The 25,609-nt window shown below is 41.3% G+C and overlaps 1 protein-coding gene across 2 annotated transcripts in view; it reads right to left on the bottom strand.

The window, feature by feature from the left end:
• Window positions 1–7,672: 7,672 nt before the first annotated feature.
• Window positions 7,673–25,609, bottom strand: part of Itga1 (integrin subunit alpha 1) — a 160,033-nt gene continuing 142,096 nt past the window's right edge. The window contains exons 23-28 of one of the 2 annotated variants that reach the window (XM_087616308.1): window positions 23,718–23,831; window positions 21,671–21,775; window positions 21,414–21,521; window positions 19,942–20,034; window positions 18,898–19,014; window positions 7,673–14,810 (exon numbers count right to left, since the gene is read on the bottom strand). In XM_087616308.1, the coding sequence (XP_087472434.1) occupies window positions 14,766–14,810; window positions 18,898–19,014; window positions 19,942–20,034; window positions 21,414–21,521; window positions 21,671–21,775; window positions 23,718–23,831 (582 nt within the window). In that variant the 3' untranslated portion in view covers window positions 7,673–14,765. 2 annotated transcript variants of the gene reach the window in all.

Below are 25,609 nucleotides of genomic sequence, written 5' to 3' on the forward strand. Positions count from 1 at the left end.
GTTCTGGGTGTGGCAGTAGGTAGTGGAGGTAGAGGACAGCTTGAGTGTAGTTTTCAAGCACCTTCCAACTTTTATTTGAGACATGGCCTCTCACTGACCTGGAACTTTTCCATGTAAGCCATGGTAGCCACCAGGGATCCAGCTATCTTTGCCTCCCACCTTTCCTTTCATTTATCACGGGGAATAGGGCATGTGCCATTGCACATGGATTTTCATGTGGGTTTTGGAGATCTGAACTCAAGTTCTCATTCTTCTCTATTAGACTTTGTTGCTTGAAGCCCATATAAGATTAAAATGTGGGAATGCTCTGTCCAGATCCATGGTCTCTGCTGGCACCAGATTTCATAATGCTAGCTCTACTCTTAAGTCTGGCTTACAATGAAGCTAAGCTTTCTTTCAGACCAACATCTTAAGAAGGCTTACAGAAGGCTTGCCTATACCTGGATGTGTGCACACATCCCCGTGAGACTCACCTCTTAACATTTCCTACCCCAGGTTCACACATATGAAGGCATCTACATACATAACACTTAAAAATTGTTAGAAAATTATGAATGGAAGCACAATTTTCTCTTGATACTTGTCTCTTTGTCTAAGAGCTCAGAATTTTTCTGCCAGATTTATTTGCAATTTGACCCATATTCTTTTCCATTCTTAACCTCCCCTTTTGTAACTGCCTAATTCTACATGATTCATATATGACTAAATGCCAGCTCTGGTACTAACGCAGACTCCTGTTTTGAGTATATAATTTTAATAGAGGTTACTTTTTTCTTTAGCATACATTGAGCTATAATAAACACATTATTAAATTGTTCATGCTTTAAGTTGCACGGTCTGACTCATTTTGGTATTACATGTTTTGGTATTACATTACTTGAATAAAGTAAATAATATTAAATATTTTAAAAACTCATACATAACCATGTAGTATTGTGGTGGGAGGCATGTGTGTTCAGGTGTATTGGCATGTGTAATATTGGAGGCATTCACAGGAAGCAAGGTAGCTAGAGGGTTCAGACAGTCTGCTATGTCTATGGAGACCAGGATACCTGTCTGAGGTGTGAATCACTCCAGGAAGGGCTAAAGTGTGAAATAAAGTGTCAAGGTACAAAAAATTTTCAAGAAGCAGGACTGATTTGAGTAAACAAGATATAAGTTCTAAATCATAACGGAGAAAAAAAGAGTCGCCTCACAGAGTAAATATTGCACAAGGAAAAACAAGCAAACGAAAAGAAATTGGTTACAATGGTAGTCATCCAGTGACAGAAACAGTACTGCAGTTTGATCAGGATATGACATATGAGGTAGGTGCTTTCCTCACTCAATCTCATATATTACTAGATCGTGAGTCAGAGGAGGGACTGACTCCAAGTGAGAGGTCACAAGCATAGGCCAGTGATCAGGAGGCAGGAGGAGTAAACAGTGATATGAGCACTACGTCATAAATTCTGGCTTGATGATTTGGAGACAAAAACAAGGACACTGTTGGAGCCAGTTTGGGCATGCGGCACACATCCTAACAGGCAGCAGAGACTCGAAAGGGTCTGTCTAGCCCTTAGGGAATGGCTGAACCATAGAAATCTTGTTCTAATATCACTGTACTTTCAGTATGGCTATAGCTGAGACTCCAAGGCTTACCTAAGCCGATGGTTGCATACCCAAGCCTATTGGCTGTAGGGCAGTGGACCTTGTCAGGAAACTTGGTAAGATAGAGTGGGTCTGAGTCCTCGGCACCTTAGGTGGTAGGCGGCTCCCTGTTTCCTACTGGCCTGGAGCATGAGCTGTATGTACTCCCCACATCAGTCAGATAGCCCAAAACAGAGTTCTCCGTGCTAATGAGGTGCCTAAAGGACCCGAGGGTTTAGCCAATAAGCTTTCTTTCCCAGACATTCCTTCCCACAAATGGTATTTAATTTCTGGTGCACCCTGAGAAGTTGGTGTGCATCCATTTTCCACAATGAAGAATCAATAAACACTTTGGAACCAAGGACTGTCTCTCTCATGGAGAACCACCATGGGGAGCATTGAGAAGGCCTATGCCTACTGAGTTGCAGCCTAAATCTCATATAGAAGGCCTCTCTGAGCTTCCAGACAACCGAAGCTAAGGACTTTCATCCGTAAGCTAAAATGGAGTTCTCATTTCCTCCAGTCCTGAGCTAAGTCGCTGTCCTCAGCCCTCAGGCTCTTGACTCTTCTCCCAACTCTATGAGATTCAGCCTTGCCCGAATGTGCAGGAGTTTGGGAGCATCCAGTCCTGTCATTCTCCAGCCCCACCCCAACCCCCACCCCCACATCTTAGACTGCATCTACCCAACCCAGAGCGGTGTCTGGTGTCTCAGAGCTTCCCTAAAACCCAGCACCGTAAAGCGGCAGCACAGGGAGACGTAGTCAAGACCTTCCGGTGTTTCACCTCCTCAAGGGCCGTGCTCATCAATAGGGCGAATGTAGACCCACAACGCTTGGTTGCATATCGTTTGCCTTTTACGTTTGCTCAGAGTCTATTTTCATGATCATTTTCCAAATTAGGCTTTCGTGATACGCAACTCTTACCATTTTCATCAAAAGCAACAGCACTTCTGTAATATGGCATATTTGGTTGCCAGACTCAAACAAGATGGCGGAGGAAAGATAGGTGATTAGTACCAATGTCAAGCAGTCCGGTCAGTTGATTCTATCTATGTGTAAATGCACGGTGTAGTTTGAACCTAAATGACAGCTTGTTGTTTCTATGCATTTATAAATATAGCTGTGTTTACTATAAATTGTGACTAAAAGAAAATGTGCCTATTTTTTTTTTTTACTAAAACTAATAATACTCATTAACTCTTATTGCAGTGACAGCTTTAGCAAGCTGGTTGCATTTTGCTTCCATGACACCAGTTACAGAATCCAAAGGAAAAAAATAACTTTTGAGTTGCCTGGAATTATTATAGAATTAAAAGAAAACCATATTCTAGCAAGTTGGTTCAAGGGATAAAAATACCTGTCGCCAGCTCTACTAATCAGAACTTGATCCCTACCCAGATAATGAAGGAGACAGGCAAATTCATTAGTTGTCCTGTGATGCTCACATGTGGAATGCCCATGCCCCCATGTACAAGATAAATAAAACATAAAAAACCCTATATATACTGAGCGACCTAATCTGAATGGACTTGAGGATGGGGTACTACTTGACTTGTAGACTGAAGTATCTGTCTGTTACTATTTTAAACTCACTTTATTCTGGCTTTTCATAATGACTTTATGAGTCAAGCATTCCAAGTTCCACTGTATGAGCAAAGAAGCTCGGTGTGGGAGAGATGGATTCCAGCAACAGGTCCAAGCATGAGAGCAACCAATAAAGGGCAGGGCAAGGACTCAGGGCCAAGTCTCCAAGTCCCATTCACTTCCCATTACATTATGGAGCCAAGTTATACTACGGGGTTTGAAAATCCTGACTATTGCTTTCAAAACTACTTTATTTGGAAAAACAGCCATGGACAGGCAGTAAGCCCTTGTGCAGCAAATAGCATCTGAGGGAACTTCTGCCTGGTCAGTAAAAGGCCTATAAGAGTGTTCAGTCCTAGGCTCAACTCTCTCTAGGACCATATTGTTTCACAGACAATATAAGGTGAAAAGTCCACAAGTTTTCAAATCTGGAACAAGTCTCTTTTCATCCATTATACACACAAGTATCAAAGATAGGGAAATAAACAAAATATATCTAGGAAAATTAATGAGCAATTGAAAAATACAGGCACAGGATGAGTTTCAAACACATGATACTAAATGTAAATGGCAGAACCCCAAAAGTCACAAGCTATGCGTGGCATATTTTAAGGGGCAGAGCTGAAGACACGGAGCTTGCATTAATTGAGCTGCTGATGAGGGAGAAACTGCAAACTTTCAAAGGCGCTAGACTGTCACAGGGACGAGCATTTTCCAAACCCGTAGAACTTTGAAATTGAAAAGAATATATTTTGGTATGTAATCTCAGCTTCCAAATTTGAGAAATCCAACTTTAAGAGCAAATATAAATCTTCAGAAAAGAAGGTAAGTCTGGGCTGCAGCAAAGCCATCTGGGTAAGGAGCTGTGGTGGACCTTAGGAGTCAGTTTAAGGAAATAAAACGCCAATATTTTAATGCCACAGCATCTAGGAAAGGAAAGAAGAGAGACTCATTCTTCATATTTAATCACTTACTTAAAAGGCATTTTCAATCTATCTAAACATATTTTCCTGCCTTGAGTAGAAACTGATAAAAGAGAATGAAGGGTCCTTTTTATCGTCCGGGGAAACAATATTGAAACATAAAACAAATGCCTGCCCGGAGAGCTAAGTAACCTCTGGAGGTCTGAAGCCACACCCCCTTCCTGCATTAAGTCTGTCCAAGGATGCCTGGCCGACAGTACCATCAAAGGCAAGTCAATCAGTATTTCCTGGGGAGATCTGGCTCTCACTCCCATTTTTGACAATGCCAACTTCAGAAAGGGAGAGCAGCAGAGTGGCACAGGTTATACAGACAGGAGAACCCCGTGCAGTGAGTCATAGCCTTTTCTTCTCACTTCCTGCTCCATCTAACCTGTAAGGTATTTCTGGACTCTTGCTGTCACCACTGCACAAAAGGTGGGTTGAGCACGCACGCGTCAGGGCTGCATTTCCTCCTGCCACCAGCCTCAAGCTGAGACACACCCACACAGCAAGAGAGACGTAAGCGTAACTAACGAACCCTGCGGCTTTTGCCTAAGATGGCTGAAGCCCCTGGCATAGCACCCTTAGCTCTACTTTTAACAGTAGGATGGTCAACTCTGATGCTACTCTGTATCTATGAGGTCAAGGCACTGCTTCTCTTCAGAATGCGATTCTACGCTATAGTATGTAAATGATTTTATTTCACCCATACCCGGTTGAATGATACTACCACAAAGAAGGAAAGGTAGCCGATCAAAATGCGTACGTAAGATCAAACCTTTACCTCGTATAAATTCAAGCCAGTGCTTTTTCAGGCAAACATTAGCCCCATTTTAATAAATTAATTACTTTCACCTCTGGACTGCAGTTTCCCCTTCCTCCTCTCCTCCCAGTCCTTCCTTCCCCAATCCAGTCCTCTGCTTTTCTTTAGAAAAGGGGAGGTCTCCCGTGGATTCCAACCAGCCCTGACTTATGAAGTTGCCGTTAGACTACTGAGGATAGATGAGGTTGTCCAGTAGGAGAAAAGTGTCCCAAGGGCAGGCAACAGTGTCAGAGAGTCTCTGCTCCCACATGAAGACCAAGCTACAAAGCTGTACTCTGTGTGGAAGCCCTAGGTCAGTCCCAGTCAGGATCCCTGGCTGATAGTTCAGTCTCCATGAGTCCCAACAGATCAAGGTTAGTTGCTTCTGTGGGTTTTCTTGTAGTGTCCTTGACCCCTCTGGCTCCTACAATCCTTCCTCCTGTCTCTGCCTACTGTTTTGGCTGTGGGTCTCTGCATCTGTTTTCATCAGATGCTGGGTTAAACCTTTTTGATGACAATTATGCTAAGGCTCCTGTCTGCAAGTATGGGATATGGTTAGCTATATCAAAGGTGGGCTCCCCCTCATGGCATGGGTCTCAGGCTAGCCAGACATTGCTTGGCCACTCCCTCAGTTTCTACTCCATCTTCCCCTCAGTCTGGATGTTCTTCAGCCGAAGAATGAATAAAGACAATGGTGTACATTTTCACAATGGAGTATTACTCAGCTATCAAAAAACAATGACACCATGAAATTTACAGGCAAATGGATAGAACTTGGAAAGGTCATCCTGAGGTAACCCAGACCCAGAAAGACAAACATGTTCTCACTTCTAAGTGGATAGAAGCCATAAAGTACAGGATAACCACGGACCCAAAGAAGCTAAGTAAAAAGGAGGGTTCAGGGGAGGTGGGGAACTCATGAATGGCACAGAGAAAGGGAAATAGAATAAACATCAGGAGGGTGGGAAGAGGGGGATGGGGAAGGGTGGGGATGAGAACAGGAGGGATCCAGTCTGGGGAGAACAGAGGGAGAGTACTAGGAAAGACAACCCCCAAAGTCAGGTAGAGTGAGGCAGAGAGCGACCCAGGGCATAGGCAACAAGTTTGGACCCTGTCTTAATTAGGGTTTTACTACTGTGGACAGACACTGTGACCAAGGCAACTCTTATACAGGACAGCATTTAACTGGGGCTGGCTTACAGGTTCAGAGGTTCAGTCCGTTATCATCATGGTGGGAGCAGGGCAGCATCTGAGTAGGTATGGTGCAGGGGGAGCTGAGAGGTCTACATCTGCATCTGAAGGCTGCTAGCAGAATATTCATTTCAGGGCAACTAGGACTAGGGTATTCAAACCCATGCCCACAGTGACATATTTCCTCTAACAAGGTCACACCTCTAAATAGTGCCATTCCCCAGGCCAAGCATATTCAAACCATGACAGATCCCCAGTATCCACATATAGAGGTCTTAAGCCAGTTAGCCTTGGGTTGTGGAGACAGAAACAAGAAAATTCTTGGAGCTACTGGTGAACTCTAGATCCATGAAGAGACTGTGTGGTGTCACACACACACAAAAGATATAGAGTTATAGAAGACATCTGAAGTTGACATCTGGTCTCTCACCCATGCACATTGTGCATGGACATACCCACATACCCCTACACACACACACACACACACACACACACACACACACACACACACACACACCAGAGATCAAATATTAAAACATGCTTATTCTTAAACCATTCAAACATATCTCTAGAAATTATTTCTATGCATCCCCTCTCCAGAGATTTCATACTTCATAATGAGGAAGAAATAATGCTAAAAAAAATCTGAACAGTCCTTTTGTGTTTCCCAGTCTACCCTATTAGTAATCATGCTATGCAGAGAAGTCTCTGTAATTTCCTAAAGAACAAAGTCTAGAAAGCTAGACAAATGGGGGTTCTTGAGGGCTGAAGTGCCCAGAGAGGCTTGGAAGCTGTGTAAATCATCTCCCACACCTTGCACTATGAATGCCTTCATCTGTGTCTTGTGTAATGCCCCTTTATAACAAGCCAGAGAAGATGAATGCTTCTCATATAATGTGAATATCTTGAATGCAAGGAGACTGTGGGAATCATATTTCAAAGCTGTTTGTTTAAAAGTACTGGTTAAAAACTGGTGTTGTGACTGGCATCTAATTCAGGGACAGTCTTGTGGGGGGGTGCTGATCTGACACTACCTCTAGGTAGATAATGGAGGTCCTGCATTGGATTGAAAGATGTCCAGTTGCGGCTACCCCAGAATTGCTTGCCTCTTTGTGGAGACAGATCTTTATATTTCAAGGTCATAGAGATGGTATGTGTTTAGATTGTGTTGGAAACATTGCGACTCGTTCTATATCCTCAGTGGTCTAATCTTTTATACAGCAAAAGATTTATCATTAAAACATCCCATTAGGAGAAATCATGCAGTCGTATAGATCCTGTGGCTTTGTCTCAAGTTTGCAAGACAATCACATTGTATCTTGTACAGGAAACATTACAGACGAGCTTAATTTGCCTTTTGTTTCTTCCTTGAAGAGCTCCAAAGTAAAGGCTGCTATGGAGCTTAAAAGAGAAACAAAAAACAAAAAACAGTTGGTAGTTTGGAAGAAGCCTCATTCATTTTGGAAAAAAAAATCTGTATTAAAAAAAAAAGACAGTGATCACATTTTTTTCTTTGAGTCATTAATTTTTATTTAAGACATAAAACAGGATGCTCATTTACCTTGACGTAAATCACACGGCGGATGGATGTACAAGATAAGATGGAATTATACAAAAATATCAAACCTTTGACCTCGGAACATTGTGCAGGATATGGCGTACACAGTGCATTAAAAAAAACAAACCCCCAAAACCCTTTCACACACTCAGCTGATTCTAATTATACATCTTAAACGACTGTCACTTTGCAGCCAATCCTAGGAATTTCTATGGGAGAGGTTGTGCTTCTTTGCTCTTGAATGTCAACAAAGCGCTTTTGCCTAATCGTTTTCAACTAAGTCTGCGCACTTTCCCTTCTGTCGTCCCTCGGATGAGTCTGAGGTAAGTTAGCAGAATGAGCAGTGTGATGCCTTCATTTTGGTGATGCAGAAGTGTGTGCTGGAAGCTGCATGGATGCTCCAGGGCAGTGGTTACTAAATGCAATATACTTCTTTTTAATAACATGGATCCATAGTGCACACTGCATAGTAATAATCAGTACAGTTTCACAGTAGTAGCACACAGCAGACCATTCCTACATATCAGTGTTTCCTAATTCTGCAGCCAAGTCCTGCTGCTTCCTGAGTGAGGGCAGCAGCAGGTTTCTCAGATCGAAAGGCTAACTACCCGGATCTCCTTGGTGGAACAGCTCCAGGATGCAGAAACTCCAAACTGTTGTTTCAGACAATGGTTTTCATATAAGGCTGAGGTGTGTTAAGCCCAGACACTTAGCCTGGGGTAATTTATAAGTAAGAGTATGCTTTTGCTCTCACAGTGACAAGTACATGTGGAGTGCTGTGGGTGGGACACATGTCGTCTCAGGAAGGTTTGGCCATCTTCATGGATTAGGCTATTAGAAATCAGATGGGTAGTTTCGTGTCCTTGTCTAACCCCATTTCTTTTGTATTTATAAAAATTTAAGTTATCACGTTACATTGAATCTACATGCAGTGGCTTCTCTCACTGTGGTTGTGTAAGGAGGAAAAGAAGAACAATATTTGCTTCTCCTCTCTCCTCTCTCTTTCTCCTCCCCCCCCTTGTCTCTGTCTCTCTCTTATTCTCTGTGTCTGTGTCTCTGTCTGTGTCTGTCTGTGTCTCTGTCTCTGTCTCTCTTTCTCTGTCTGTCTGTCTGTCTGTCTGTCTGTCTCTCTCTCTCTCTCTCTCTCTCTCTCTCTCTCTCTCTGTCTCTTAGAATATAGGTACGGGGACAGATAGTATTGCTAGGGGTTATTCGTGAACACAGTGGGTTTTTCATTCTGATGCCTTTGGAAGATTTCTTTTAAGATTTTTGTTCTCAGTTTATATGCATAGATCAAACAAATGAAAGACCAGATATGCAGCCTCAAACTGTGGTAAAGGAGCCTCTTAACTCCACACTCTTTCTTTAAGTATGTACCTTAAAACACAAGTGCCAAAAGGGAGTTACAGTACTGAGTGTCCTTGGCCCCTGCTTTACAGCCATGATTCCCATGCTGGGATAAGTAAGGGATTTCTGAGTCGTTGGTCACAAACCATAACACAACATTAGCCTAACCCCCACAAAGGACATATGGCATGGGACAACCCTGCTGAGGAAGCCCCAGATCCAAGCATCTCCTAGCCCAGGAAGAAGAGAAAAGACTAATAGGAATGTCGAGAAGGGCTGCAAACAAGACTCCTGTCATCTTCTGCCATCCAAATCCTGCAGGCTGTGCACCCAGGAAAGCAAGGTCTTGTCTCCAGTCTCCAACTTACTACATGGAGTGGGGGTGGGGGGGTGGGGTTGCAGGATGCAAACAACAATGCAAACAGACAGAGCTGCTCTCAAAACCAACATTGATAGGTGAGCCTCAGCCTCCCACATCTTCAGTGCAGTGAAATTTCACCAAGAAATGCTTAAGTGTGACTGAGCAGGGGAACTGAGCCTTGGCTGTGTGGACCGTGTAGGCTCTGAACTTGAGCTCAGGTCTTTGTCATGTTAGTTGAACTATTTCTGTAGGTTAGGGGTCCTGTACTACCCAGGCCAGCTGTGTTAGGGCCCTAGGGCTGGGACTTGCCTGACTCCACAAGCTACTCTGTAGTCTCCTCAGGGTTTGTGGTTAAATTTCTTACTCTGAACTTCTACATTCAAGGTACGGTTTGAATTTGAGGATGAAAGATGCCCGTTGGCAAACTAGATGCAAGGCTGTAGCTTAATGCCATTGCTTTTTCTCCTAAGATTTCAAAGAGAATTTATGTACTTTTTAGGAGTGTTGTACCAGAGTATTTCCGTTTGAGACATGGTGGCATGGTCAGACTCTGAGGCCTTATGAGGTGCTTGAGCTGAAACCTGGGACCTTGCACGAGCTTGCTGGGTGCTCAGTCACTGGGTTACACCCAGCCTTGCATGTGGCCTTTTGCAATGGGCTCCAGTTTTCCTTTCAGTACAGAGTTAATGGGCAGTGGTGGATTCTGGATTCTGGGTAGTCGGAGCTGTGGGGATCACTGGAAGTTGAAGCCCAGGGCACTCATTTTGAATTTGTGTCTGCATTTAAAGTCCTCTATGTGTAATTAATTTGTATGTCACAATTTGAAAGCAGCATCAGCTTGAGGAAAATGCCCTTCCTTCAGTTTTTAGAGCTTACCCCTGGGTGAGGATAGGGATTGTAAAATACTTAAGAACAGTAACTGAAGTCCTAAATCCTCCCTGTTTCTTTTATAGAATAATGGAGCACAGTGGTCCAAGTGGTTGTAAACCTCTTAAGGAAGGATATTACATCTCAGAAGAACATTATACTGCACGATGCCACGGCCAACCCTTTGGAGTGTCATTAATGGGAAACTGGGTTGGGAAACCCGAATGAGTGATCTGTTCAGTGAAGTTGGCATTCACAGCAAAGGAGTACATGTCTTACTGATGGATACCAATGTAGTCTTCCTGAAACCTTTATTTGAGAAGAGCGATAGGGAGAAGGGTGCCTGGGAGGTCTGGAGAATAAATGAGGAGTGCCCAAAATGCCATTTTGAACATCTTATTTGCCGGAAGCCACTTTATTGGGATGATAACATATTCCTGGTACACAGAACCAGCTGTGGGCCTGGGACATGAACGGGTTCTGGGTCTGGGTCTTCTCCAGTTTGCTTAGCATTGTGCAGAACAGGATAGGGATTTCATATGAAATTGATGGTATGTTTAACAAAGAAGTTGCTATGGAAAAACACATTCCATGGCAACCAATGGCTGTCATTCAATGTGCTAACTGTGGAGCTCTGAGTAAACTCAGTGTTTTCCACACAGCCTCTAGTGCAAAGCAGCCCTACTCCATGACAAACTATGCTATGTTTTTTCCTTCGGGTACAGATATTTCTGCTTTCCAAAATTGAGCCCAGACTTTGGTTTACTAAAGAAAGAAATAATTGCCTATGAAAATATATGCACACCATATATGTATATCTATAGATAAAATTATTCTGTCTACCTAAGCATCAAATTTATAAGAATTTCTTTCTACAAGCTCTTTTCAAGTGTATTTATGACAAAGAAAATATTTAGGGTCTAAGTTGCCCATAATCTTAGTGCCTGGGAGCCCAGCCTGTCCCTCTGGTATTTGGGTTTATTCCCTTCTACTTCCCCAATTTTCTCCCACAGTGCATAGATCATCATTTTGCCATCATATCAAAAGGGACCCAATTCTTGCTCAGTCAGAGGAATTTTGCCACTGTCCTGCCCAGTCAGGGCACTTTCCCGTCCTACGAGTGTAGAAGGGCACTTGTGACCTGGCCTGCAGTTGAACACCATTTTTGGCCCTGCATCCTAAAGGAGACTGTGAAGTTGGTCGATTGTTATCCTGGGGGCAATAAAGGCTGTTAAGTTACAAAAGAAAAAGGGAAAACAAAAAATAGAAAGCTAGAACTAATTTAACTAATTTCATCATTGACGTTTAAATCGGACCACAGATGTTAGAAATATTTGTCAAAGAAGGCCTTTCCTCGCGCTGTCTGTCAGGCCTTGGAGTTCGGTGGGGAAGTAGGACATTTTTTGTTGGTTCGTTTGTGTCTTGTGCCTCCTGAGTAGCTCTGGCTCTCAAGGAACGCAAACCTCTTTCATTCTTTCAATCCCTTCCTCCTTCAAGCTCATATTACTTTATTCATATTAAAGAACGATCAGTCTTATAAATTAAAGCTAAAATGGACTCATCTTCGGCATTCTGACTTCTGGGATCGACTTAGCCGGCATTCAGCGTAACTCGGAGTCTGGTTATAGCATGTTCTCGCCTGTTTACAGACTCTGACCATTCGCCTGCACGTCTATCCATCAATTATTCTAGTATGTAGAATGTAGTTTATGTCAGGGGTATGCTATAGTATCTCAAACTAATTAGTGAGGTTTGACACATGCTGCTAGGAATTCTGCAAGCCGAATAGGGTCATGTTAGTTTTCTGAAAGCAGCTATGCAGAGAATAATGAAGCTACAAAAGTTAGATATGGGGGTATTTTTTTTCCAAGTTGTTGAGTAATTTATCTGTGTTCCATTTGTTTGGGTCGTAAGAAAAGAAAATGCATGCCTGGTTCAGTTCATAGTGGAAATAACAGTGCTTTAAAAAAAGTTAGAAAAATTTGGCAATTTTTTCATGAGCTCATACAGTCTAAAGTATCAGCCAATTTTCTTATTGTCTTGAAATAAGATTGTAGAGTTTAATACTTTTCTTAATTGTTTTTATGTTCTAGAAGATTCCCATAAAGTTAATCTGGGGCATCTGCTATCATTCTTAAGATCAAAGCCTCTGTGTTTGTATTTTTTAGTTTATGGAATAACAACTAAACTTAAATATTAATAGAAGTGAGTACTGTATGGAAAGCAAAGGAGATAAACGTTCCTCCCTGGGGAAGCTCTGGTGTGCTTTCTTTCTTTCTTTTTTATAAATTCCACCTTTTGGTACTCCTCAGTTGCTCTGTATTTAAATGGTATGTTTATGTGTGTGCATTCAATTCCATACACATACACGCAGACTCAATTATGATACTAGAGAAACGAGAGGTCTGGTTCCTCATTTACTACTAACTAGGAATGGTTTATCCTAAAACATGGCTTTAACATCTTTTTATCTGGGCAAGCAACTCTTCCTCTCCTTTCTTAAAAGTTCAAAATGTCTTCTTTTCTGCTTCCCCACTTTGGCTCAACAACGTATTTAGCTTAAATATGCCCATTTATAGCTCAGTGTGCAAAGTTCAGTGCCTAGTAGTCCCTTACATTAGAGGTGAATCTACATGTATCCAATGGAGTCATTCCTAAAGGCATGGAGCTAGGAGTAGGGCTGCTGGGCAGGTATGTGATGGAGTTGGGCACCATGGTAACAGAGCAAGAAACATCTGAGTTCTGTTGGGAAAAGAAGAGCAGGAGGAAAGTATGACTTCCAAAGCTGGCGGGAGACAGTGAGAATGGAGAACACATCCTTCTTTGAGCTTCCTGTCCACCTTTCTTCCAGCCAGGGATGACTGTAGGGATGACCATCCATCCCTTAGCACTTAGGATCTGACATGTAGGGGTGGAGAGCCAAGTGGTTGGCTCAGTCTGCGCCCTAAGACAATCTCTCAGAAATATTTTTTTTAAATCAACCCTATAGCACTTAATTTCTCTGTTGGCTTGCTGAGCTTTGAGAAGAGTGGAGTCCTGGTTCTTTCTGGATATTGGCAGGTCTTACAGTGAGCAATCAAGTGGAGAGGTGGCAGGAGGGTCAGCACATTTTACAGCAGTAGTTCACACATGATGATAGCGTACATTCACTCATTGTTATTTACCTTGGAAATGGGGCAATCTGGAAGCCTATGTTACAGCAGAGACCAAGGGCCTTAGGGATCACTTCAGGACCACAGAAGTACATACGGATGAGTTGTATGCCTCTGTTAGTGTAGGTTTTCAAGATATAAATTCTTTAAGTTACCTGATTTTCTATTTAAATATTGAAAATATATCATTTTCAAAAGCAGTGTGCTCTTGGTAAAATATAACATTAGCCTGGGAGATTGCTTTTTCAATAATAACATAAAACGTGATTAGAAAATTTAAAAAAAATTAAAAATAAACACTCATATTTGAGGGTTTTACATGACCCCTATACCAAAGAGTTGAGAAGCCCCCTACTTATGGAAACATCCTGGAAACACGAGCATTAAATAACTACTCAGCAGAGGTGACATCAGCTTTACTGGGTCGTCTACTCGTGCTCGTGTTTCATTAGGACACTCTCTGGGCCTCACACTCATGGTGTGGCTTTTTACAACTTCTTGCTGTTACACCACACAAACTGCTTCAACTTTATATATATATTTATATATTATAAAAGAGTTGTGTGTTTCCCAGCTCAATATAAATTAAGCAGTTTTACTTTCTGTAAAAGTTTAAATTAATAGATTCAGTGCAGTCCTTTTTAAATAACAACTCCATTCTGACTCTTCTACACAGAATTTAAGCTCAATTGAACAATTTTCCAATCACACTGGAAAATATTCTTTCCAACTACAGAACCCAAGTCGCTGAGTGTCACCCGTGATTTAATTCTGTTTTTAGTCCATAATGTACACGGGCTCTGCTGAGCCAAGTTTTTCTCATTTGAATGGGGAGAGCTTTTTCTCCCCATTCCTTTGTTGGCATTTACCAATGCCGAGTGTCCACTCTGAAGGTGTAACCGGGGGAAACGCTTTATCTATATTGGGCTGAGAGTAACTGCTTCACTGAACACGAAGCTCTTCCCGTGCATCTCTTAAGATACTCTGCGTGGCATGTAAACACATAAACATACTTATACTGACAATTCTTCTTTAAAACATTTTGTCATTTCACTTACTCAGCAAAAATGAGTAATTATTGAAAAGATTTCCCATTGCTTTCTACACTGTATCTTTGGGTAGCCTTTTCGGGTCACACTTGATCTGTCTCTTTCCAAGTGAGCAATCCCAGATGGATCATGGATTACAAAGAGTTATGTGACCATGTCTTTGGCCATATTTCTGTATTTCTTCTCACAAGATTGAGGCAAACCTGAGGTTAGATTGTCGAATAGTTGTCATTGTTTTTTTTTTTTTCTTTCTATGAAACCTTTCATTTCTCCATTTTCTTCTTCAGTGGCCTTTTGAAGAATCCAATCTGTTGAGAAAATACAAATCATAACACAATCAATTACTTCGATTTAGGCAATAGATGCTAATCTATTTGGATATAATCTAATTTAATCATGAATTAGGAAATCTAGGCATACACTTAATTCAGAGAACTGATGTATAGTTTAAACTGACCAATTAATACTGAATGTAGTGTAGATGACATCCGTCACTTTGGGCTATTTCACTACACTCAGTTAAATATTTCAGTGCTGGGACTATAAACACACGATAGCCACATGCTAGCATGCACAACTTTTAAAAAGATTTTATTTGTGTGCGTGTGTGTGTGTGTGTGTGTGTGTGTGTGTGTGTGTGTGTGTGTGTGTATCTGTGTGGGGGAACGTCTATGTGAGAGCTGGTGCGCTCAGAAGACCAAAGTATAGGTACTGGAAACTGAACCAGGGACATAGAAAGCAGATAGTCAGCCATCTTTCTCCATTTTACCAGTCAAACTGGTTTTTGTGTGTTCTGGGCGGGAACTTGGGTCTCCATGCCTGCGAGGCAAGCACTGCTAGGCAAGCACCCGTACTAACCTAATGATCACCACAGCAGGGGTCTACACACTTAATGTTTGGGCTCTGGAGGGCTTAGAGGAGGGTGATGAAAACTCTGCACTTCCAAGTGAGGAAGTTAGTCAGGGCTGTGGTCAGCCGGGAAGATGAGGTAAAGGTGGTATGAACAAGTGAGTGTGAAAACTGCCATGACTCTGCGTTTTCCTGAATACCAGTCATTTCCTGGTTGGCAACTCCACATCTGCCCTGAGGTGAGAGTAAATCAGGGATGCTTCCCCAGAGTGGGGGCTAAGTATTTAAGATCCGCCTTCTTCTGGTTCTTCCCAGCTGTCTGTCAACACGCTCACCTTCCTCTCAAAACCTGCCCCTTTCCAGCCTCCTCTGTTTTTAACTGTTTCTAAAAGTCGATCTTCCAGATGAAACTACTGTGATCTCAACTTTTCCACTCAAATTCTTTAAACATTCATTTTATTAAGGGAAGCTGGATACTTAGAGACTAGAAGAACGTAATCGGCGGCTCCTGGGAAGTAAACTCAGACAATCTTAGCCAATGTTTGCAAACAAAAAGTAAGTTTGTGACCCCTAGACCTTCTCTGGGGTTTTGCTTTTCTGTTTTGATTTCTGTGTTATAAATTCTCCTTTATAGAATTAATCTAGTTCAGTACCCCGTGGCAAGAAGTAAGTGGTCAATGCATAAGGTGGTATAAATACTGAATAAATAAATGAATATGTATTAATAAAAAATTAAAACATAATGCTACACCAGTCCATGCTACACACGCCTGGGTGCCTGGAACACGGCGGTAACGATTGTCAGATTTATCTGTTTCGTTTTATCCTATTTGTACATTTTGATGATAAAAGTGATGGAAATTAGCCACAGCAAGAAATTAACAATAATGGCTAATAAAATAGGACGACTATAACATCTCATTATGATGAAAGTTAGGCAAGTGAGTTTTTAAAAAGTTCTCAAGGCATCTTTTATATATGCTGTGTTATATTTTGATGTACAGTTTACTGGATCCTGGAGCTATCCAAAGAGAAACTGACCATGGGAAACTACCATATTCCCCTTCGATAAATTATCCTATATGAGCGACAAAGCTGTAAGAGAAAGATTCATCAGGGGTGGGACTTCAACATCAGTGTGATTCAGGTAAGAAAAGGCATGTTCTTGTTTCTCATGATTTTTCTTCCGACTATGGCATTCTGTTTTATGCTGATTGAACCAGGGACTTTTATTCTAAACCAAGTATTTTATAGGTTTCAAAGAAGTTATGACCTTCCACCCTGGACTGTGGAGCAAGGCTGGGGGTGGGGGGGATCTATTTCTAAAAAATACAGAGGCTTTAGAGACAATGTTAGTTGCATCTCCTTGTTTGCTAGTTGATAATCTAGGGGAATTCACTGAACCACCTTATCTCTGTTTTAACATTTACAGTTGTAAGCTGCAGTTGCAATGTATTGTTACAAAAGTTTTAAGGACCACTGAATGGAATCAGTTAATATCTATTCAAAATCGTATTGGGAACATTGCTAAACGTGTCTGTTTTAGAGACTGGGGTGTAGACAGAAGAGCTTGTGTATGTATGGATGTGGCACCTGTCAATTAAAAAAAAAAACTGTGGCCTATAGGAAAGGGTAGAATAGAAGGTGGAACGACTGGGGGGCAGACGGAATTCTGGGATGTAGTGCTAGGAGGGAGATTTCCGCAGGAGGATGTGAGGAGACAGAGGCACGATATCTGAGCACAGGTAACCAGCCACCTGGCAAAGCGTAAGTTAAAATCAATGGGTTAATTTAAGTTATGATCTAGTCAGATATTATAAATATATTTTGAGTCTGAGTCTTATTTCTGGGAGCATGGGGCCAGGAGGAAGAACCAGACCTAACTTCTACACTGAGGATGATAATAGCAAGGATGTTTGAAAGCAGGGTGCTTAACAGAGTTCCTGGGACACAGTAAGCACCTACTAAGAGCTAGCTCCTTCTGTCTATCTTAGAGTCAGAGTTGTGATTGTGCAGCCTTTCAGGAAGGCATTTGAACTAACTAAACACACTCAAGACAGCCCAAAGTTTGCTAACTGACCTTCTGTGGGTGGCAAAGATGGTCTTAGAAGCTGTAAATATGTTATCAACACAACACTTTCTGGAAATGTTTTTATTTGGGCTCTTTTAGACTAAGGAATTAAAATCAGGTGGATAAAAATTCCCTTTTGTTCGTTTTCTTTAAACAGAGGTATGAAGTTAGCAGAACCCATCCTAATTTCGGGTCTGGGTATCCTTGACTCTTTCCTAACACCACAGGAGCTCGGTGTGAGCTCCCACTAACTAGAAGGATTAAGGGGCATCATCAGGCACAGGGTGAATGAGAGGTGCTTCTAGGCTGGGAAACCACAGCCAAGCACAGCATATAAAACAGGCCTTGGGTACCACAGTGTGGTAAAGCCTGGTACTGCAGAGAGCACTGGCGCCTAGGAACTTGAGAGGAAGAAAGGAGCTGAGTGCGAACTTGGAACTTTGCTGGGGAAGGATCATAGGTTCTATTTATGGAGCTCAAAGCTACTAATGCACTTTCTATTTGAAAAAAAGGAAGTTTGTCATTACAGAAAAGTCAGAAAGGAGGATAAGCGTAGTTCAGTAAGAAAAAAATCTTGCTATATAAATGTAATTCTACTATCCATACATTATTAGAATGAATATGTAATCACGTTTTTATTTTTGCATGCTTTATTTAATGAAGCAGTGGGTAAAATATAGGAATATGTTAATGCAAGAAAGACTCCTAATTCCATATTTGATTGAAAAATTATTGAATTCTACTTTTCTTTGTTATTTTATTTTCTGGTAAATTCATCATAAAAGCTATCATCGTAGCCTGTTTGAAAATATATGTTCTTACATCTCGCACCTTCGACCATCTCAGTAAATATCTAAATTAACTTGAGAGAAAACAGATTACCACCTGGTGTTCCCAAAGGATTTGGCATGGGGGTCTCAGAACTTCAGGGTCTTCATTATACCCGTTAGCTATTATATTACTCGTTCCTTGTACAGCCACACAATTATTGAAGAAAATGTGTTTTTTTTCTTCCTGTTTGTATGCCGAAGAAGCATTTTATCTAAGACACATAGAGTGGCTAAAACAAGGTTCATCTTAACTCTAAATCTATTCCTTGCCTGTCCTTCCTTGATACAGGACTTCAATTTGCGTCTGCCATAAAGCAAGGTTTTAGTTTTCCTTACATTAAAAAATACTAAATATCCTTATAACATTTTAGATAGATGTTAAATGGCCCTCAATAATCCTCACCTGTATAAAGGACTCCTAGGGGTTTTGGATGTAGTATCCCCAGTTGAGGCATACTTTTTTCCCCCCTTCGTAAAAACGAGACATGTAGTACTCAATGTATGAGAAATCATTAAAAAAAAAATCCCTCTTCTCACATGAAAGCTTGCACTCTGTTATATACTAAAGCATTGGTAACTCATAACCTATTTTGCCCATTGCCTCTTGGTGATTGGATAAACGTTAGCAGTAACCGTGGCACTTACCTTCCACAGAGCCAATATAAGGAGCATTAGCAGCAGTAGCCCCGCGAAGGCGCTCAGGAGGATAACCCACAGCGGCACTCTGCCTGGGAGCCCGTCTTTGGATATCTGAATAGCCAGCTGCAAATGATTAATCATGGTCGTTAGCACTGAGAAACACCCATCAGAACCCCCGGAATGCCGGGTTCGGGAGGGCTTTATTTTTCTATCAAACAGTGTAATTAATCTCATTGCTGTATACAGAGAAAACATTTGGGTTACATTTGAGAATGCCTTTCATTTACTCAAAATGTCCAATAATTTCAAATTTATTATGACGAAAAAGTGGAGCACTTTGAGACAGAGTTTTATAACTTGCTCACCCAGATGGGATTTCTAAATGTTCCCAGGATATGAGGAGAAGAAAATCATGCTTTTGTCTAAAATAAGTCCTTTGTCTTAATTTTCTAAAAAGTCAAGGATAAAATACTTGTACTTTTACCAAGGACTCAGCTTTGTTTTGGGTTTCCCAATGACTAAGTGAAGGAGTTTTAAAGAGGAGTGTGTGTGTGTGTGTGTATGTGTGTCTGTGTGTGTGTACACATGTATAGTTCTAAATATATATATTTAAATACACAGAGAGAGAGAGAGAGAGAGAGAGAGAGAGAGAGAGAGAGAGAGAGAGAGAGAGGGAGAGAGAGAAATACTCACACAGAGTATACAGGGATTTCCGTAAATAGATTTTGTAATAGCTCCTAAGGCAGAACGGTAAAGTAAACAATGGCCTGAGAGGTGTAAACATCATGGTTTTCCTAACTTCTAAGGAATAAGACTAAGCCAGAAGATGACATTAGAAGCCAATGGAAATCAAATCAATGTCTGATACGAGCATCAGTTCAATTACTGCGCACACTCCTGTATAAAATCATAAAACACTATGGACAAGTTTGCATGGAAAAGTATATTGTTTTCATGTGCACAGCCGCACTTGCCCCTCGTTTCCAGGCGCCAGAACACCACCGACAAGTTCGCGTAATGTTTCCAGCCGCGCAGCCGCACTGCACTTACCTCTCGCTTCCGGTTGCTGCTACTTAAAGTCAGCGATGAATTTTCACTCTTAAGTTCTCCTCTTAGAGTAAGGTTTAAGCTGGAAAAATGTGCCTGAAAGGCAGGTAGGATCCGTTATTAATGTACTGTGCTAATCAAGATGACGGGTATGGTCATGTCTGAGCAGTGAAGTTATCAGAACTTCTGCAGTCACCTGTGTAAGGTCTGGCAAGATCAACCCAGGTAAAAATTTCAGTACAGACTGGGGAGAGGCTACCGAGGTCACCTCTAGCTAAGGAACTTTTGGCCGCTGCTGGGGGAGGGAACGTCACTTTTCTTTCCTCCTTTTTTTTTTTTTTAAATATATTCTTAAATAAAAATATAGTTGCATCATTCCCCGGTCCCCTTTCCAGCCCTTCCCATAAGCACCCATTCCCTTTCAAATTCATTATCTCTTATTCTTTGTTACTGTTACAGTTGAATAAATATAAAACACAGTCTACTGAGTCTGTGTAGTGTGGCTAGGCGTGCCTGGTGGGCGCCCCGTGTCTCAGCAGATGATCTCACGTCATGCAGATGGGTGCCACTAATTGGATTTGGTGGGTTAATAAATAAAAATAAATAAAAAAGTTATAAGAGGAAGACATGATGTCAGGGTAGCTCTAGCAGGAGCTGGAAGGGGGAGTGAGGTGTAGATGAAGATACATTGTGTACATGTGTGAAATGTTTGAGAAGAAAGTGGAAGAAAACATTGTTCTGTGAGATTAAAACAGTGGCGACTGAGGACACCTCTCTCTTCATTTCTTTCTGCCCCTACTAAACCGTCTCTTGAATCCTTTTTATAGAACGAGAATGAAAACTCCAAAATAATTTCTACACAGATTTCTCTCTAGAAAAAAAGAACTTCGGACTTACCCCTCGTACATCTAGGTAGGGACACCCTAACAATGAGGACTATGCATAGGCACTGATTAAGGATTGTGCATAAATCAGTATTAAACCTTCATGACTTATAATCTTAATAGGGACAAACTTAAAATTCTCAGTTCCATAGGATCAACTAAATATTTCTTTAAAGAAATGAACAAAAAATTACAAAGTATAACAAATTCTGTTTTTAAAGGGCCTCCATTTGGACGGATGCTTTGTAAGGGATAAAGGAGATATTTGTATGGAATATCCAAAAATAAACCAATAAACCAATGTATTCAAGCCCTCTACTTTGTTAATAACACCAAGGAATATCATTCTATCATCCTCTGATCCCTAACTAGGTCCCAAACTATTAAGATAAGCACAAACTCCAGTAAAGGAGATATGTTTCTTTTTTTTAATTTCAATTTTTTATTGGATATTTTATTTATTTACATTTCAAATGTTATCCCCTTTCCTGGTTTTGCCTCCAGAATCCCAGCCTCCATCCCCTGTTTCTATGAGGGTGGTCACCCACCCACTCCTACCTCCCTGCCCTGGCATTTGAGGCAACCACTTACTCTTATGAAAGTCGGTTTCCACAGGAGGAGCGAGACATTCACTTGACTCAGGTCGGAAGGAAGGAGGCTACACGTGATGGTGGCAACTCCACACGTACTACTGCAGTCCTGTCGGATGGTGAGAGACACACATTACATCGCTTGCAGTCGGATCATAGGCTCTACGTCAGAATGCTTCAGACCTTTATTTCTAAGTTGACATTAGATGTGCCACACTTGGGAAGCATAAAGGAAAAAAAAATCAGAACTTAGTTTACCTGGATTGTGCCTCTTTTGAGAACCTCAGACTTCGATATTGTCATTTTCTTCCCAGAGTTGATGCCAAAGGGGTCCTCAAGGCTCCGGGGTCTACAGTTCACATTCTAAGAAAGGAAATATTTCCTCATTAGACACTGCCGGTCAAGAGAACAAGGTGACTTGGCCCAGTAATATGAAGAATCTGTGAGTGACAACCATTGATCATTGTGTGTGTGTGTGTGTGTGTGTCTGTCTGTCTGTCTGTCTGTCTCTGAGTGTGTGTCTGTGTGTGTGTGTCTGTCTGTGTGTCTCTGTCTGTCTGTCTGTCTCTGAGTGTGTGTCTGTGTGTGTCTGTCTGTCTGTCTCTGAGTGTGTGTCTGTGTGTGTGTGTCTGACTGTCTCTGAGTGTGTGTCTGTCTGTGTGTGTGTGTGTGTGTGTATGTGTGTGAAGGTTTCTTTGTCAGTGTGCAGCACAAGAGAAGCTGTAAGGCATCTGTGATGTATTTCCTACCCCAGGATTTACTATCCCTGTCTTCACGACCCTTGCAATAGCAACAGAGCTCACTCTTATCAATTTTATAGTTTTTCAAAGAAAAGCTGATAAATTTCCACAATATATGATAGATATTAAATTATATAATTTATATAGATATAAATACACAAAAACATAAATTATAAATTATAGAAACAATAATAGAATACACACATATATATTCTATTGAGGAGAAAGAAAGCGTTAGCATACATTTGCTTAATATGATGCTTGTTTTCTTAGAAATTCCAGAGGTTTCTTTTCTTCTTGCCCTTAGCAAAGTAATTAAATGATTACACGGTCAATACTCCTGTTGCTATGTTTTCATTTTTTAATTCTGAGGATGTTTTAGTTTTTAAAAAGTGGGTGAAAAGAAGGCATAATGTTAAATGTTGAATTCATGCATCCACTCACTTAGCACTGAGTGGCTTTCTGTGGTTTAGACACTGAACAGAGAATAACAATAAAAATAATAATAAATACATAATAATGGTAATAAGCAGAACATACTCAATGCAGTGTTGCAAGTACAACGAGGCCACAACGCTGGGACAGTTGGGGTTAAGTAAATAGTAATCTGCTTTTTTGTGTATAACCATATAGTTTTAGACAAAAACCATGAGGAGTCTTTATTGAATTGACTCCCTCAAATAAATTAAAAGTGCAACAATCATTTCAAGCATCCATCAACAATGAATTACCTAAAACCTACTGGACTGCACCATAATTCCAAAAGGGCATGCATGAGTTCTAGCATCCTAGCCTGTAACTGTAACCTAACTTACAAAATCAGTCTTTGTGGATGTGATTGCATAGAAGTTCTCCAGGCATTTCCGAAAACGCAAGTAGGGGTGCACAAAAACCTCGGAGCAGAAATGAGCACAACATCACAGGAGGGATGGAGTCAAGGAATACACAGAGTTACCTGCAAACACTAGATGCTGGGAGGGCAAGCATGGCTGAGAGGGAATCTCCAGTATTAGCACCTTGATACTGGACTGTGGTCCCCCAGCATTATTAAATAATAAACTGTCGTGTTTAGCTCCCCGCCTTCTGTAGCTTGCTATTAGAGCCCTGGATATTGAACTTACACATTCTAGGTAACTGATGGGAGTAGTTATTCATTTTTAATTGCTTTTCCATGTTTTTCTTAAAGACCATACTTATCACAAATGTCATATGCAACACAAGGTTTACATATCAGAATGAGAATGTTGCAGTGGGCTAAAGAGATGGCTTAGCAGTTAAACTGTGCTCACTGATATCCCAATGACTTGAGTTCTGCCCCAGGACCTCTTGCGAAAAGCACTTGCTGCCAAGTCTGATGCTCATCACCAAACTGCAGGGCCCACCCAGATGGTGGGAGAACTGACTACTACAAGTTGTTCTCTGACCTCCTCTGTGCACCAGGGCACATGCAAACCAACCCCCCATACAAAATAAATAAGCAGATGTAAGTGGAATTTTTTTAAAGAAATTTTGAAAAGGAACAGTAATGACAAACATCCAATAATTGAAAACCATCCAATACTTACATCTGAAGATGACCATCCAATTGGGTACAGTACAGGATAACCATCTGCCGTCAAATTGGGGAATGAAATTGACAGCTGAAGTTCTGGCATTGGGAAATGCCCCCTCTTTCTAATCTATAGGAAAAAACACACATGTAATCATTTTGGGCTCTTTCAAAAGCGTCCCTTCCATTTTACATAGAACTTGGGTTCTTTTTTTCTTTGCCTGTTTTTGTGCATGTGGTATGTTTGTATTTTTGTGTGTATGTTCATATGCATACATAAATACACATGGAAATCTTTAATGAAATTTTACAAGTCACTATTTCCAACGGACTCCAAATGACACAGATAACAAACAAACAGCAAAGACCATCACATAATATCTGAATGGTGCTTTCAGGATGGACGCTGGGAGACAGTCATTTTTTTTATTACTTTTTTTTAAATTAACTTAAGTATTTATTTACATTTCGAGTGTTATTCCCTTTCCCGGTTTCCGGGCAAACATCCCCTCCCCCCTCCCCTTCCTTATGGGTGTTCCCCTCCCCACCCTCCCCCCATTGCTGCCCTCCCCCAACAGTCTAGTTCACTGGGGGTTCAGTCTTAGCAGGACCCAGGGCTTCCCCTTCCACTGGTGCTCTTACTAGGATATTCATTGCTACCTATGAGGTCAGAGTCCAGGGTCAGTCCATGTATAGTCTTTAGGTAGTGGCTTAGTCCCTGGAAGCTCTGGTTGCTTGGCATTGTTGTACATATGGGGTCTCGAGCCCCTTCAAACTCTTCCAGTTCTTTCTCTGATTCCTTCAACGGGGGCCCTATTCTCAGTTCAGTGGTTTGCTGCTGGCATTCGCCTCTGTATTTTCTGTATTCTGGCTTGTCTCTCAGGAGAGATCTACATCCGACTCCTGTCTGCCTGCACTTCTTTGCTTCATCCATCTTGTCTAATTGGATGGCTGTATATGTATGGGCCACATGTGGAGCAGGCTCTGAATGGGTGTTCCTTCTGTCTCTGTTTTAATCTTTGCCTCTCTATTCCCTGCCAAGGGTATTCTTGTTCCCCTTTTAAAGAAGGAGTGAAGCATTCACATTTTGATCATCCGTCTTGAGTTTCATGTGTTCTATGCATCTAGGGTAATTCAAGCATTTGGGCTAATAGACACTTATCAATGAGTGCATACCATATGTGTTTTTCTGTGATTGGGTTAGCTCACTCAGGATGATATTTTCCAGTTCCAACCATTTGCCTATGAATTTCATTAAGGCATTGTTTTTGATAGCTGAGTAATATTCCATTGTGTAGATGTACCACATTTTCTGTATCCATTCCTCTGTTGAAGGACATTTGGGTTCTTTCCAGCTTCTGGCTATTATAAATAAGGCTGCTATGAACATAGTGGAGCACGTGTCTTTTTTATATGTTGGGGCATCTTTTGGGTATATGCCCAAGAGAGGTATAGCTGGATCCTCAGGTAGTTCAATGTCCAATTTTCTGAGGAACCTCTAGACTGATTTCTAGAATGGTTTTACCAGTCTGCAACCCCACCAACAATGGAGGAGTGTTCCTCTTTCTCTACATCCTCGCCAGCATTTGGTGTCACCTGAGTTTTTGATCTTAGCCATTCTCACTGGTGTGAGGTGAAATCTCAGGGTTGTTTTGATTTGCATTTCCCTTATGACTAAAGATGTTGAACATTTCTTTAGGTGTTTCTCAACCATTTGGCATTCCTCAGCTGTGAATTCTTTGTTTAGCTCTGAACCCCATTTTTTAATAGGGCTATTTGAGACAGTCATTTTATAGGTCCTTTCAGCCTATTTGCTGTTTCTAGCAAATGATTATCATAGCGAGTGCATAGACTATACATTGCTCTAAGTCAGGGGCATGAAAAATAATAACACTATAGCTACATATT

The sequence above is a fragment of the Rattus norvegicus genome, chromosome 2, assembly GCF_021556685.1.
Source record: "Rattus norvegicus strain SHRSP/BbbUtx chromosome 2, alternate assembly SHRSP_T2T, whole genome shotgun sequence".
NCBI lineage: Eukaryota > Metazoa > Chordata > Mammalia > Rodentia > Muridae > Rattus > Rattus norvegicus.